At 47.6% G+C, this 17385-nt stretch overlaps 1 protein-coding gene across 1 annotated transcript in view; it reads right to left on the bottom strand.

Annotated features, from left to right (window-relative positions):
• The window catches only part of nab (NGFI-A-binding protein homolog), a 526490-nt gene that overhangs the window by 29579 nt on the left and 479526 nt on the right, over positions 1 to 17385 (bottom strand). Inside the window, exon 11 of the mRNA XM_075693896.1 lies at positions 565 to 647. Within this exon, the coding sequence (XP_075550011.1) occupies positions 565 to 647 (83 nt within the window). The remainder of the gene's footprint in view (positions 1 to 564; positions 648 to 17385) is intronic.

Genomic DNA, 17385 nt, shown 5'->3' with positions numbered 1-17385 from the left:
ATGGCAGAAGTCTATACTCGTAACCCTTGTCGGGCTGAGCACCGCAATAAGCCAGGAGCGCAGTACGCTCCTTCCAAACCCCCTATATCTATTTTCCTGGGCAGATGCATCTCTCATCCGGCAAAATCCGCACTGTCCCTGAATGACACCCGGGAATCAGCATAAATGCGACTACCCCATTTGTCAGGGCTATGAGCAACATGCGACAGCGCGGTACACACGCGCTACAAATGTCCACGCACCCTTTCCTCAATCCCTATGATTGCACGCAATAACTGCATCCCTCATTCATGCCATGGACGAGCTGAGTCACCACGGGAGGAGCTGCGCCAGTCTGCGCGGTCTGCCACATCCAGGCGATCATGGCACCCGTCGCCAATTCACCCCCTCCGACTACTCGGCCCAGAGTCGTCGTGCTTTCTGCTTCTTTCTTTAGCGAGCCTCGGAAACAATGAACTACGCGAGTGGCGCGTTATCTCGGTGCAAAAGCCAGCGCCGATGTGCGCAGACCAGGCTTCTGCCACTGTCGCTACGCTATAGCGAGCGCGCAGAAGGTTACCTCACCAGTGTCATCGGTGTCCGCTTTGTCTTGTTCTGAACAGGAGGACAATCGGCCGTACTGGGCTTTCGCTGCGCTGCTACAGTACCTGTGAATAAAAATGACATTCAATTGTATGAAGAAAGCATCAACGGGATTCTGATATTTCACGCAGTTATGAGCGAACTCATGTCGGTACACGTTAATTCTGGTGTGCTGAAAGCTAACCGTCTTCTTGGATTGTAGCGCCAGCTGACACACACACAGGCTAGAAGAAGACAGTACAAGCGCTAACTGTCAACTAAATCTTTATTGAAACTATCAACATATATATAAGTGATTACAAATAGTGCAGCATATGGACATGACAAGGTCTAAAGACTATCAGTTAAAGATATGAAGAGGTAGAGAAGCGAAAAAAACAAACAACAGGCACTACTTGAGATTGACAGACGTGCTGAGAAGATATTGAAATTCGCTTTCTAACAGAGATATTGATGTGTGGCTAACACAAGTCTCTGCTACTCTTTTAAGGTGAAATGCCTCAATTATTTCCCGTGTGGTTTCGCATTTGTGCCTCGAACCGACTTTTGTGTCTTTAAACAAAGGTTTACAACCGCAAGTGAAACAGTGCGACGCTAGATGTGAAGCATTACGGTTAAGTTATTGTTTACGTTGTTTTAGACTGATATTGAGGCACCTTCCACTCCGTCCATTGTGACCTTTTCCACACTTGAGTGGAATCTGATGAACTGTGCCAGTGTTACCAGGCGCTAAAGGTGACACATGCCTAACGCCGCAATAAGTTTTCTTCTTTTGCCACCCCCTGGTCAAGTTTCCTATTTATCATAGGAAACATCATAGACAATTTGCGGGCCCCCCCCTCCCCCACAAACTGTATTGACGTCTTCTCTAATGGCCACGTTCCGTAAACCGTTCGATACGGAATATAGCAACGCATCAATATCTCTGTCAGAAAGCGAATTTCAATATCTTCTCACGTGTGTCAATCTCAAGTAGTGCCTTTTTTTGCTTGGTTATTTGGCTTCCCTACCTCTTGATATGTTTAACTGATAATGTTTAGACCTTGTCATGTCCATATGCTGCACTATTCACAATCACTTGTATATATGTTGCCAATTTCAATAAAGATTTAGCTGGGAGTTAGCGCTCCTCCTGTCTGCTGCTAGTCTCTGTGTGTGTGTCAGTTCCCACTACAGTCCAAGAATATGCTACCTCAAGAACTCGCCCAACTTTCTAACCATCTGTGGGCTTGAAAGTGCGAGACAGAGGGTAAAGGTGCTTTGATAGTCAAAAGTAAAAGCATTCGCGCGTATTCCATCTAAAGTACAGCAGATTAGGCTTCCTGCTTGCGCATTATTCTACCATTACTATTATACCATTATTACCATTATATTCCATTATTACCATTATACCATTATTACCATTATTACTATTATATACCATTATTCTATAACACACGTCAAACACTTGTGCGCAACAACATGTGCCTTTTCCGAGCGAAGAATTGCGTTGCCTACAGCGCTCTGGTCGCCATGAGGCCCTTTCCCGTCAGGTATGCAGACCACGCTGAACTTCACGGTAAAAAATTTTCTTCGTGTTCTCCCTCTTTTAATTTAAAGAGTCAGCTTTTGTTATGCATGTCCTGTACGACTCACCAGCCAGCCGCCAGCTCCCGCAATCACCATCATGTGTGAACAAATGTGCAGTTAGGCAAAGTCGGCAATTTTTCGACCAACGAGAGGGAAAATTTTACTTCTGCTTGGACACCATCGATGAAAGAAAGCGTTAGACCGGCAGACATGGTTTAGGCATTCCTTCGCGTCCTGTAAAATTCCTTACATTGTCACGTAGTAGTGACGGTGAATATTACAGCGGTAAAACTGTGAATAACTAAACTGCTAACCTTTATTGGGCGAACCTGTGTCCCCAATAAATAGGCTACACTTAAAGCACAACGATAGCAGCGAACACACTCGACGATCGTCGAAATCTGATCAGCCGGTCAAGCGCGTCGGCTTTTATACATCGGTCACCGACGGTTCCAAAGCAAGCGCTGGTGCCTGCGTGTCTTCCAGAAAGTTCTGCACCATTCGCGCTGCGCATACATTCAATCAGATTACACAATGTTCAGCGACAAAAGACAGTGATAGAACCATCGATAACATTCCAGAAACTTCCGATACATGCAGGAGCATCATGCGCTGAGTCATAACATGTTAGACAATGAAACGCAGTCACCTAGTAAACAAGTACACGTGTCAATACCCCTCTCTTAAAAGGTATGGTCCCGATGCTACAAACATAAAAGGCGAGCGAGGAACAACCAATACACTTATTAAAGAAAAAGCAACAGGACAAATTCCAAAGAAAGTCCAAAGTTCAGCTATGGAATGTCCCAAAGATTGTTAACGCTGCTAGAACGGCTTACGTCGCAAAACATGGACTATTTCAGGTCCTGAGCGGCGGCGCTGTGATTGCGAAATGCCGTCTGTCATGACGTCCTACTCCAGTGCGCCAATGCGTCGGATAATCTTGTAGGGTCCGAAGTAGCGGTGTAAAAGCTTCTCGCGAAGTCCTCGTCGGTGTATTGGGGTTCAAACCCAAACACAGTCGCCATGCTTGTATTCCACGTATCGTAGTCGAAGATTGTAGTGTCACCTGCCGGTCCTCTGCTGGTTTCGCATGCGCAGGCGCGCGAGCTGTCGGGCTTCTTCGGCGCGCTGGAGATAGGTGGAGACGTCAAGACTGTCTTCGTCGGTGACGTGCAGCAACATGGTGTCGAGAGTCGTCGTCGGATTCCTGCCGTAAACCACCTTGAACGGCTTGATCTGTGTTGTTTCTTCTGCCGCCCTGCTGTAAGTCAAGGTTACGTACGGCTGGACGCTATTCTTATTTATTTATTTATTACGAATACCTACAGCGCCCGAGTTGGGCATTACCGTAGGGGGGTTAATTACAAACATGAAAGTCAACTTCGCGAACAACGGCACCATCATCTGTGGTATTAGAAATACAATAATCGTAATTAGTAAAGAAAGACAACACATCCAGTACTAACAACATCCGATTATAAAATTTGTTACACAATGCATAAAATGGCACACTGGAAATATTGTCTAAAACAGATTCACATAAAGTTCTCTATGGTAGATGAAAAATTGGATGCAGACACTATCTCATCCGGGAGCAAATTCCACTCTGCAATCGTTCGCGGAAAGAATGAAAATTTAAATACATTAATACGACTTTAGTAGGCCCTTATTTTCTTGGAATTGTCGCGTCTTTTAAATTGATAATGAGTTGGTTTTAAATATATGTTCTTATCGATTCCTGTGTTACCGCTGTTAATGTTGTGTAAAAGCTTTAACCTGACTGGGGTTCTGGTGCCGAGATGCGGTCGAAACACTCGCAGCTGCTCTTTCTTCAGTTGTTTCAGATCGTCGTAGCAGCGTCCGGCACTGGTTTTGTTTCAAGACAGTTGGGAAGATATGGCGAGGTCTACAACGCATGCCCAAATGGAAACACAGTGACTGCGCGGCCTCGTCTGCATGAACTGACGGAGCGTCAACAGGAACAACAGGTGCTTGTACACACGTGTACAACTAACGACATCAGCGACTTCCCCGGAGGACAGTGCCCGGCTGTAATTACTGACTGGTGGTTATGGCCATATCTGGATGCATCTTCAGTAGCCAGCGTGATAGCAGTTGTCACTACCGGTCACCGAGGGCGCTCGCTGTTCGAGGAAAGACTATTTAAACGCCTGCTACACCCAAGGCCTTTGGGTTCTGGTGCCGAGATGCGGTCGAAACACTAACAGCTGCTCTTTCTTCAGGTTGGTCTTTTTAACCGTTATAAGCCAACTAGCACACATGAAAACTCGGCACCGGAGCCCACTTGATCATTACGGCGGTTTGTGCTTGATCGTGCAGGTACCTGTCTCTGTACTGGTGCGATAGATTTTTTTTTTTTAGAATAAGATTACTATTAGCTGGTGACGTCGAAGATAACCCTGGCCCTCTGTCGGAAAAGCAGGAGCGTGAACTAATGGAAGCAATACGTTCGTTACCAAAAATCCCAGGTCTTGTGATCGACATTGCCGTACATTGCTAGCATGTCGGCGAGAGTCTTATTCAGGCGCTCCGTACCATTCGTCTGCGGGTGGTAGGCAGTTGTCCTCCTGTGGCTTGTCTAGCGGTATCGTAGAATGGCTTCTCTGAGCTCTGCTGTCAAGGCCGTTCCTCTGTCGGCGATGAGGACTGCTGGGGCGCCATGTCGCAGCTGGATGTTTTCAACGAAGAACTTCGGAACTTCTGCTCCACTAACGTTCGGCAGAGCTTTTGTTTAAGCAAAGCGGGTGGGGTAGCCCGTCGCCACGACGATCCACTTGTTTCCAGGTGTTTACATCAGGAAGGGTTCCAACAAATCTATCCCGATCTGCTGAAACGGTCGGCAAGGTGGCTAGATCAGCTGTGGTAATCCCGATGGCCTCGTTGGCGGTTCTTTCCGGCCTTGGCAGTCATAGCAAGTAATCGCGTAACGAGCGACATCGGCGGTGATGCGCGGCCAGTAATGCTTCTCTTGTATTCTTGCGAGCGTGCGGGAAAACCAGAGATACTCGGTTTTCTTATCCTCGTGCAGGGTGTGCATGACAGCTGATCAGAGTGCTGCTGGCACTATGACAAAATTGTTTGCGCGGGCTGGTGAGTTCCTCACCAGCACTTCGTTTCGTAATAAAAATGAAGATAATGCGTGCCTAAATGCCTTCGGGACAACGACGGCTTCGCCTAGCAAGTACTCAACAAGGCTTCTGAACTCCGGGTCCGCTCGCTTCTGCTCGGCAAAGTCGTCGGCATTTATTGTACCTAAAAGGCGTCCTCGTCTTCGTCATCTTGGGGCGGCGGGTCGACGGGAGCGCGAGACACGCAGTCGGCATCAGAGTGTTTTCGTCCGGACTTGTAGGTTACAGTGATTTCGTACTCTTGTAGTCTGAGGCTCCACCGCACCAGGCGTCCTGAAGGGTCCTTTAAATTTGCTAGCCAACATAGCGCGTCATGGTCGCTCACGACTTTGAACAGGCCTGTCATATAGGTAAGGGTAGGAATTTTCCCGTAGACGAAATGATGGCGAGGCATTCTTTTTCGGTCATAGTATAATTCCCTTCGGCTTTCGACAGCAATCGGCTAGCGTAAGCTATCACCCATTGAAGACCGTCTTTCTTCTGGACTAGGCTGGTACCGAGGTCTAGACTACTGGCGTCACTGTGTATTTTTGCATCTCAATCCTCGTCGTACTGCGCAAGTACTGGTGGCCGCTGGATGCGACTTTCGAGTTCTTCAAATGCGTCAGGCTGCGGCGTTTCTCACTTCAAATTGATATCACATTTCGTTAGATGTGTCAGCGGCTCAGCGATGCTTGAAAAGTCCTTGACAAAGCGCCTGTAGCAGGCACACATGCCAAGGACTCTACAAACTGCCTTCTTGTCGATGGGCTGCTGGAACTTTGCGATGGCAGCTGCCTTCTGCGGGTCGGGGCGCACTCCAGCTGTGGTGATGACGTGGCCTAGAAACAGAACGTCATCGTAAGCGAAGCGGCACTTTTCTGGCTTTAGAGTGAGCCCTGATACCTTGATGCCCTGTGGCACTGTCGCAAGCCGCCTAAGGTGATCGTCGAAATTTCAGGCGAAGACAACGACGTCATCATTCTAAACAGGACAGGTCTGCCACTTCAGTCCTGCTAAAACCGTGCCCATCACGCTCTGGAAGGTTGCAGGCGCCGAGCACAGTCCCAATGGCATAACCTCAGACTCATGCAGGCCGTCTGACATGATGAACGCGGTCTCCTCGACTTCTATTTGCCAGTAGGCAGACACGAGGTCCATCGACGAGAAGTATTTAGCGTTACAGAGCCAATCCAATGCATCGTCTACCGTGGGAGGGGGTATACGTCCCTCTTCGTGATCGTGTTCAGTCGACAATAATCGACGCAGAAACGCAGTGTTCCGTCCTTTTTCTTCAGCAGGACTACAGGAGATGCTCGTGAGCTTTTCGACGGCTGGATGATATCGTCGCGCAGCATCTCGTCGACTTGTTGCGTTATAGCTTCCCGTGCTCGCGCTGAAACTCGGTGCGAGGGCTCTGGATGAGTGGTCGAGCACACTCTTAGATGATTATGCGATGCTTTGCGACTGGTGTTTGTCGAATCGTCGATGACGTCGAAAATCAATCTTTGTATCGTCGCAGAAGACTTTTGAGCTGTTGCTGCTTATTGATGGGGAGTCTTGGATTTAAGTCGAAGTCTGGTTCGGGAACTACGGTCGTCGAAGTAGATGCGGCAGAATCTGAGACGACAAATGCATTGTTGGCTTCCACAATTTCCTCGATGTATACCATCGTCCTGCCCTTCTTGGTGTGCTTCAACTCCTGGTTGAAGTTTGTCAGCATCACTTTGGCTTTCCCTCCGTGCAGTCAAGCGACTCAAATTTCACGGTCCAGTAGTAGATGTTGGACGCCCTCGATGACGCCTGCTACGTGTACGGGTGTTTCGCTGTCGACGGAAATGACAATGCCTGAGCGAGGCCAGATGGTAACATAGTCCTCAAGTACACTGAAGGCATGGTTACTACGGGCGCTCTCTGGCAGTATCTCTAGATTATCGGGTAGTGTTATCGACATCGACTTCAGGTCGATAATTGCGCCGTGTTGGGTCAAGAAGTCCATGTTGAGAATGACGTCCCGGGAACACTGTTGGAGGATAACGAAGGTGGCAGGTTAAGTCCGGTCGTAAACGGTTATTTTTGCCGTGCAGACTCCAGTGGGCATTATTAGGTGTCCTGTAGCGAACCGAAGTTTGGGGCCTTAGAGCTTTAACTTCCTTCAACTTGGCGGCGAAGGGTCCACTTATGACGGATTGATCGTCTCCTGTGTCTACTAACGCGGTCACTGCGTGGCCATCGAGCAACACGTCGAGGTCGGTTGCTCTTTGTTTTGCGTTGCAGTTAAGACTTGCCATCGGATCATGGCTGTGTCGCGTTGACGTGTGCTTAGTACATCGCGGCATCAGACCCTTGCTTGGTGCATTCTTTGCTTCCAGGCTTTGTCCGAATGGTGGCGTGTCGTTGCTCTGTTGTCCAGATAGTTCCTTCGGCCTATTCGGTCGGCGTGCTGGCGGCGGCAGTGGTGGACAACGGAACTGTTGTCTGGGTCCTGCCACGGGCACACAGGGGGAACATGACGGCAGGATAAGGCGGCGTGCGTCATCGCTTGCGGCTGAGGCGGCGGCGATTCAGGGGCTACGAGTCATTATGTCGGCGATGTAGGCAATCGAAGCCACTCGAGGCTGTAATGAAAGGAACAACTTCTGAACTTCATCCAGCACAATCGTCTCTCGCAGCACTGAAAGGTACCTGTACAGCGCAACAAATCAAAGACACAAGAATAAACGAAGACGAAGACAAGCGCTAACTATCAATACCGAAAATTTCGCTTTCGGGATCGGTCATACTTATACCCCCCAAATTTTCGCTGTTGATACCTAGCGCTTGTCTTTGTTTCGCCTTGTGTCTTTGTTTTGTTCTACTATACCTTTCAATGATGGCTGACCAAGACGCCCATATCGCCACCCTCTTCTCTCGCAGGTCGTCGGTGGCCAGTGATTGTACTCTGGCGTAGTTTGTTGAGTTCGTGCGGTGGTTTAATTGCTGTTAATGTTGTCGCAATCAAAGGAATCATCTGACACTCTTACACATCACATCGTCTCTATCAAAGCTTATGCTTTCTTCAGTCTGGCTACTTGCTGGGCGAAGATTTAGTGGACAGAAAACAAAATTCTCAAAGGCTGCATATTTGTTTGCAAGTATCAGCCTGAATTCGTCTGCTTTTACCCTTACTGTCTCTAGGTTGACCTGTTTCTTCTACCCCAATTTTACTCTTTCTATCTTCAAGCTGACGTGAATCCTAGCCCTCACTAACCTATGATCACTGCACTTTACCCTTCCACATCCTGCACAATGCTGGGATCAGCAGAAGCATCAACTCAATTTCATTTCTTTTTTCACCATTAGGGCTTTTTCAGGTCCCACTTTCTCTTGCTGCGCTTCCTGAAAAAGGTTCATTATTCGAAGCTTATTCCTTTCGGCGAATTCTATCAGCATCTCTCCTCTAGCGTTCCTAGAATCGACGCCGTAGTTGCCGATTGCTTGTTCACCAGCCTGCTTTTAGCCCGCTTTTGCATTGAAGTCTCCCATTACTACAGTATACGGAGTTGGCACTTTTCTCATCGCTAATTCGACATCTTCATAAAACTGATATACTTCCTCATCATCGTGACTGGATGTTGGAGCGTAGGCTTGTACTACCTTTAATCTATACCGCTTATTAAGTTTGATTACGACAACAGCTACCCTCTCATTAATGCTGTAGAATTTGTCAACGTTGCCCGCTATATCCTCATGGAGTAGGAATCCTACCCCGTATTGCTTCTTATCTGGCAGACCTTTATAGCAGAGGACATGGCCGTTATTCAGCAATATATAAACCTCACCTGTTCTTATAATCTAACGAGGCCGATGATATCCCAAACAATGTCTGATAGTTCCTCAAACAATCCTGCTAAGCTAGCCTCACTCGGCAGAGTTCGGCAATTAAAGGTTGACAAGGTCAGTTTGCATTGGCGGCCTGTCCGGACCCAGAGATTCTTAGCACCCTCTGCTGTGTTGCAGGTCTGACCTGTGCCTTGGTTAGTTTCTCCGCAGCTGCTGGGACTGAGGGCCATGGGTTTATGGAGGGAATCATTTAGGAGGTAGTAGCCAAATACTGCACGAGGGAGGCCAATTACTGTTCCGGTGAGGGAGTGTCCTTGTTGAAGCTTAGTGGTCCTTCCTAATTTGGTTGTACCTGGATTTGTATAGTCCCACTCCCTCGCGGCATCTTTTGCCGGTGTCATGCGGCACTCCAAGCCTGCTGATATATGTATGTATTTCATAAAGCCTGCGCATTTTGCCCTAAACCTCTTGTCCACTCTAAGATGAAACACGCGTCACCCACATGCACTTCAACACGCATAGATGCCCTACGCGTGGTCGGAGTCTGCCGCACAGTCTCACATCACAGTCACACATTACGGCACGGTCTCATATCCAAATTCATTTATTCCACAAATGCCATGATAGCGGAACAGGCTACTTTCTGGCACTGGTTAATAATCTAGGGAATTCATGATAAGTATCTCTGAGAATGTACCGCTGAAAATTGTCACGTTTATTATGGTTCAGGCCGCTTCATATTGCGTTTAACTTGTGATCTGCACACACATCTGCACAAGTTTATTTATATCGTAGTGCCATTTGTTTTGCATGACCGCTACTTCAACTTAATTTCGTCGTCGTGCCAATGCAAGGGATCCTATTTGATGTGTCATAAGTGCTCTCTATATTATTGATAAACACAGTTTTGAACTTACTGCGTCATAACTAAGTGAAGCCTTTTTCTGTTTGTGTACTATTACATGGGCAAGATGGAAGTGATGTAAGTATATTTTGTGCAGAGAGTGGCCAGTGGCATGAACACGTCTTCACGTGCATTAACACAATGCTTAGAATTGGTTCCTTTGTACCGTCATGTGCTGCCTTCATGAGACTCGTTTCGGCCTGCCTAGAAACTCAGTCCGCAGACCACACGCAAATTAATTATATATACACCCGGAGCAGCAAAAGAAAACAAACGCTACAAATTGGTTGGATAATAGCGCAAGTAACGTGTTCTTACTCCTACAAAGCTGCGCAATACTACCGCGTCCTGAGGCCAAAATAAAAATTAAAAAACAAATGCATGTGCCCACGCGAGAGAAGAAAGGGGTATAGCGCCATTCATCTCTTGCGATCAAAAGGCGTGAGAGAGACGCCATAGCGAATTTCCCATCTTTCAGCCATGGACCGTCAGCGAGGAGGCATTGATTGACAGCGCGGATGGCACCTCACAAGCTGCTTTGCCTCGGCACGGGCCGTTTGTTCGTGCCTCACGCACGAGTAAGCAGCTTGCCCGCACTTCTGCTCCGTTCTTTCTTTCTTTTTTTTTTTTTGTTCAGCTCGGCGCCCTGTTCTTGCTTTTCGGAAGTGTGTGGTGCAGCGTGATCTCGACGCACCAGGGTGGGAAATTTTGCGCGGTCCTCCAATTTACATGCTCGATTACGATTACGGGCGCGTTGACCCCACCCACCCTTTATTTCAGTCCAGGTGTTCTTCAACCCTTTGATATCAATTGAAGAGCCCCGACACCTTTCTCTCAGCGTTGCAGAGACTTGCTCCCTAAATTCAACTTCATTTTGCATTTTTAATACCGCCCTCTTAGCACTGTGAATGCAACGCAGAGGTCATCCTCATCATGCAAAGCTTTTGGCACACAATGAATAGTCAATTACATATGGCCACACATGTGCAGGTCATAAATACCAGGTTCTCTAGCCCAGTGCCATCCGTGCGGTATAACCGAGCTCAGATGGGTCCACCTTGACTGATCAAATAGGGCACCACTGTAGGTGAAATGAGGCGCACAACTCCTGCGGAAACCGCCGTGGTTGCTCAGTGGCTATGGTGTTAGACTGCTGAGCACGAGGTCGCGGGATCTAATCCCGGCCACGGCGGCCGCATTTCGATGGGGGCGAAATGCGAAAACACCCGTGTACTTAGAATTAGGTGCACGTTAAAGAACCCCAGGTGGTCGAAATTTCCGGAGTCCTCCACTACGGCGTGCCTCATAATCAGAAAGTGGTTTTGTCACGTAAAACCCCATAATTTAATTTTTAATTTAACTCCTGCGGGGGCGGTAGAGTATCCGCCTCCCGTGCAAGAGGACAGTGGTTCAAATCCCGGTGCCGCGCAATTCTCCACCGGACAATAAAAAAAAACCGTGTGTTGAGAAAATTGCACAAACAGCCATGGAGTGCGGCCTGATCCCGGTGACCAGAACCGGTAACGCACTCTCTCACCAGAGCACGATTGGCCACCCTGGTGCAGTACTTGGCCACAACCTCCTATATGAATACAACAATCAAACCCCGGCCCTCAGTCCCCAGCAGCCGCGAAGCAACTGACCACGGCGGCGGTCAGATCTGTAACGCTGCAGAGGGTGCTAAGAATACCTGGCTCCGGACAGGCCGCCATTGGAATCTGAACCTGGCAACGTTTAGCGTTAGAACGTTATCTAGTGAGGCGAGTCTAGCAGTGTTACTGGAGGAATTAGAGGGTAGTAAATGGGATATAGTAGGGCTCAGTGAGGTTAGGAGGACAAAAGAAGCATATACAGTGCTAAAAAGCGGGCACGTAGTGTGCTACCGGGGCTTAGCGGAGAGACGAGAACTAGGAGTCGGATTCCTGATTAATAAGGAAATAGCTGGTAACATACAGGAATTCTATATCATTAACGAGAGGGTGACAGGTCTTGTTGTGAAACTTAATAAGAGGTACAAATTGAAAGTGGTACAAGTCTATGCCCCTACATGCAGTCATGATGACCAGGAAGTCGAAAGCTTTTATGAAGACGTGGAATCGGCGATGGGTAAAGTCAAAACAAAATACACTATACTGATGGGCGACTTCAATGCCAGGGTAGGCAAGAAGCAGGCTGGAGACAAGTCAGTGGGGGAATATGGCATAGGCTTTAGGAATAGCAGAGGAGAGTTATTAGTAGAGTTTGCAGAACAGATAATATGCGGATAATGAATACCTTTTTCCGCAAGCGGGTTAGCCGAAAGTGGACGTGGAGGAGCCCGAATGGTGAGACTAGAAATGAAATCGACTTCAAACTCTGCGCGAACCCTGGCATCATACAAGATGTAGATGTGCTCGGCAATGTACGCTGCAGTGACCATAGGATGGTAAGAACGCGAATTAGCCTAGACTTGAGGAGGGAACGGAAGAAACTGGTACACAAGAAGCCAATCAATGAGTTAGCGGTAAGAGGGAAACTAGAGGAATTCCGGATCAAGCTACAGAACAGGTATTCGGCTTTAACTCAGGAAGAGGACCTTAGTGTTGAAGCAATGAACGACAATCTCATGGGCATCATTAAGGAGTGCGCAATAGAAGTCGGTGGTAACGCCGGTAGACAGGAAACCAGTAAGCTATCGCAGGAGACGAAAGATCTGATCAAGAAACGCCAATGTATGAAACCCTCTAACCCTACAGCTAGAATAGAACTGGCAGAACTTTCTAAGCTAATCAACAAGCGTAAGACTGCGGACATCAGGAACTATAATATGGATAGAATTGAACAGGCTCTCAGGAACGGAGGAAGCCTAAGAACAGTGAAGAAGAAACTAGGAATAGGCAAGAATCAGATGTGTGCGTTAAGAGACAAAGCCGGCAATATCGTTACTAATATGGATGAGATAGTTCAAGTGGCTGAGGAGTTCTATAGAGATACATACAGTACCAGTGGCACCCACGACGATAGTGGAAGAGAGAATAGCCTGGAGGAATTCGAAATCCCACAGGTAACGCCAGAAGAAGTAAAGAAAGCCTTAGGAGCTATGCAAAGGGGGAAGGCAGCTGGGGAGGATCAGGTAACAGCAGATTTGTTGAAGGATGGTGGTCAGATTGTTCTAGAGAAACTGGCCACCCTGTATACGCAATGCCTCATAACCTCGAGCGTACCGGAATCTTGGAAGAACGCAAACATAATCCTAATCCATAAGAAAGGGGACGCCAAAGACTTGAAAAATTATAGACCGATCAGCTTACTGTCCGTTGCCTACAAAGTATTTACTAAGGTAATCGTAAATAGAATCAGGAACACCTTAGGCTTCTGCCAACCAAAGGACCAGGCAGGATTCCGTAAAGGCTACTCAATAATAGACCATATTCACACTATCAATCAAGTGATAGAAAAATGTGCAGAATATAACCAACCCTTATATATAGCTTTCATTGATTACGAGAAAGCGTTTGATTCAGTCGAAACCTCAGCAGTCATGGAGGCATTACGGAATCAGGGTGTAGATGAGCCATATGTAAAAATACTGGAAGATATCTATAGCGGCTCCACAGCCACCGTAGTCCTCCACAAAGAAAGCAACGAAATCCCAATAAAGAAAGGCGTCAGACAGGGAGATACGATCTCTCCAATGCTATTCACAGCATGTTTACAGGAGGTATTCAGAGACCTGGAGTGGGAAGAATTGGGGATAAAAGTTGATGGAGAATACCTTAGCAACTTGCGATTCGCTGATGATATTGCCTTGCTTAGTAACTCAGGAGACCAATTGCAATGCGTGCTCACTGACCTGGAGAGGCAAAGCAGAAGGGTGGGTCTGAAAATTAATCTGCAGAAAACTAAAGTAATGTTTAACAGTCTCGGAAGAGAACAGCAGTTTACGATAGGTAGCGAGGCACTGGAAGTGGTAAGGGAATACATCTACTTAGGGCAGGTAGTGACCACGGATCCGGATCATGAGACTGAAATAACCAGAAGAATAAGAATGGGCTGGGGTGCGTTTGGCAGGCATTCTGAAATCATGAACAGCAGGTTGCCACTATCCCTCAAAAGGAAAGTGTATAACAGCTGTGTGTTACCAGTACTCACATATGGGGCAGAAACCTGGAGGCTTACGAAAAGGGTTCTGCTGAAATTGAGGACGACGCAACGGGCTATGGAAAGAAGAATGATGGGTGTAACGTTAAGGGATAAGAAAAGAGCAGATTGGGTGAGGCAACAAACGCGGGTAAATGACATCTTAGTTGAAATCAAGAAAAAGAAATGGGCATGGGCCGGACATGTAATGAGGAAGGAAGATAACCGATGGTCATTAAGGGTTACGGACTGGATTCCAAGGGAAGGGAAGCGTAGCAGGGGGCGGCAGAAAGTTAGGTGGGCGGATGACATTAAGACGTTTGCAGGGACAAGATGGCCACAATTAGTACATGACCGGGGTAGTTGGAGAAGTATGGGAGAGGCCTTTGCCCTGCAGTGGGCGTAACTAGGCTGATGATGATGATGATGATGAATAGTCAGCATCCAGATTACACTGCTCACACATACCATTAAGTAGAACGCGTCCACGTTTTTCGCAGGGCAAACCAAAGGAAACTAACGGTGCGCTTCCATTTGCTCTTGGCACGCTCCCTTACTCTATTTAGCTACGCGTACCAACCTCTCCATCCTAACACTCTTTTCAGCAATATGCACTACCTTTGCGTCATCTCTGCCTGTTTCCAGAAGCGTCCATGCTGCGTGAAGATTTCTCCCCTGCGGCCTGAAAAAAAAAATATCGTTCCCCATGCCTGCTCACTTGCGCATATTACGACGGTAGCCTGTAGTCTAGTCGGTGCACAGCTGTCAGTATTTATGGTGAGAAGGTCATTGGAAATTAGAAGAAACGGACATCTTTGCTTTCTTCAAATCAGCTCTTGCGCCACACGCACCGGTTGCTGAGTGTTACTGGAAACCTCGCTTTCTCTCCTTAACATTAACAACTAGCGGGATGCAATCGCACTAGGAATGCCAATGACCGATTTACACCCCATACGATAATGGTGCACGACATTTCCCCCATGGTCTGCAGGCAACTTCGATCTGCCCACACTGACCAACTTAGCAGGATGATTATTTTTCATGCGCTTAATGACTTCGAGTCTTATCGCAGGATGCTACCTTAATTTTATCGTCCTTTCGCACAAACATCGGCCGTTACCTGTCGCAACTAAGATGGCGACGCTGACCCTGTATACACTGACGACGACCGACCGCATTTCGCACGTATACAACGCAATGTCGATAAGATAAAGTCGTCATTGAAAGTTTCTCGCTTCCACGCCAAGAGAAGGACGGCGGTCTGAGCTTTAGCGTCGATTACAATCACCTGTACAAAACCACGCCTGAGTTGATCTTCCAGTACACCTGAGGCTGCTACTGCAGAGCCAAGTACTGCTCGTGCATAGCCGTTCTTTCCGGGCACCTTGCATGCGCTGTTAGAAGGCTGCTTTCATGACGCCTGCTTACCCTTTGCAAAATCACGTCGTGCCACGCACGTAACACCAAGAAAACATCAACTCCCTGTTTTACGTTTATAAAGGTTAGCTATCGTTCTGTAGACGATGTGATGTTTTTTTTTTCGCGCCGACTAAGCCGTTTGTTTTGCCGTCTTCCTACACGATGGCCTGGAACTATACTTGGTCAAGTGCCACTTCGAACGTCGTGAAAAGCCATCACTTCTATTTCCTGCCGCGCTGCTTGCTAACCAGTCTGCCACCTTAAGTTTCACCCGGTAGGCCAGCGGCAATGAAACAGGCGTTGCTCGCTATCAGTAACAGCGTAGTACGCAACGACGTAAGCCAGTCGCCCTGTATTATCAACGGAAAGGCGTTTTTAACTCGACAGCGTTAAGAGCTCGTGTCGCAGAAAACCAGGTGTCGTGGGTGTCGGTGTCGGCGGCGCTGGCCGTGAGCGAAAAAATCTCGGAAGGGAATTTAGGAATAAAAACAACTTGCAAGATGGGCTGGGTGGGAATCGAACCAGGGTCTCCGGAGTGTGAGGCGGAGACGCTACCACTCAGCCACGAGTTTCTTTTTTCTTCTTTATTGCCGGTCATTGGCCCCGATCAAAAATACACATTCACAAATAATCAAAAGGCACACTCACAATATGTTAAAAACGACCGCAGAACTTTTGCGGCCGCGCTTTTGCTAAAACTCCCTTATCGCCAATAATAATTCCACACGTGGCAACCACTCTGGGATGCACTCCAGCAACTTTTGTTCCTCTACAAAGTTCCGTATGCTTTCTTTGAAATACTGGCGAGCCGCTCTTGCATCGAGATCTGTGTGCCTTACCGCCATTCTACATTTCCAAATACTATGCAGGGCCATAAACATGATCATATCAAATGGGGTACCATCATCACTTTCTATTGGCAAGTAGCGAATCCCATACGCATCTAGGGGGAAATCTTTTTTGATTGCGCGCTGGAGCACATCCCAGAGGAAAACAGCATCCCAACAATACATAAAAACATGTTCAATTGTCTCCTCCCGCCTGCAAATTGTACAGTGAGTGCCCCAAGGAACAAAGAACCCTCTTTCAGCCAGCCACGGTTTGACAGTCAGCGTTCCAGTGTGCAACTTCAGAAAGAACGTCTTAGCACCTGACGGTACTAGCATCGCCTTAACGCGCTTTAGAGCATTGTGCCCATGGCCTGCTCTGTAGAGAGACCGATATAAAGGCACAGGAAGAACAACATCACACAGGTCCTTGTACAGTTTTTTCCGGTTGACTTCACTCAAATATTGAAGAGAACAACGCGCTGACAGAAACCTGCATGAAACCACAACTTCACGTAGAAAATCATAAACACCCCCTGGCAAACTGCCCACTGAGACAACCATATCGGGCAAGTGTTTGCCCAGGCGAAGTTGGCAAACAGTGTATAAGAACGGGTTTTTTGCATCCCTGAAGAAAAAAAAAAGCGATTGACTACCTGTCTCAAAAACAAATGTGACAATCCAAGTCATCCATTTCGAACTCGAAGAAACAAATTGGTGCGACTTGATCTCTCCCAAGACGATGCCCACACGAACACTGCGAATACCCGGTGAATTTTTTGGATGTTTACCCTTGAGCAATGCAAGACTTGGAGGATGTACCAAAGTTTGCTCACTGAAAATATGTTGCAAGTTGTGGCTCTACAAAACATAGACCAATCCCAGCCATTCCATTTGTTTACTGTGTCCCGCAGCTTATCCACTTCACTCCTCCAGTACGACTCACTGTCTTTGTAGCACTGTAGCACTGTAGCACACCCAAGTATTTCACCGGAGTCGCAACGAAACTCAT

Source organism: Dermacentor variabilis, chromosome 5 (assembly GCF_050947875.1).
Source record: "Dermacentor variabilis isolate Ectoservices chromosome 5, ASM5094787v1, whole genome shotgun sequence".
Taxonomy (NCBI): domain Eukaryota; kingdom Metazoa; phylum Arthropoda; class Arachnida; order Ixodida; family Ixodidae; genus Dermacentor; species Dermacentor variabilis.
Note: the sequence above shows the minus strand (reverse complement) of the source record. Positions and strands in the feature narration are given on the sequence as shown.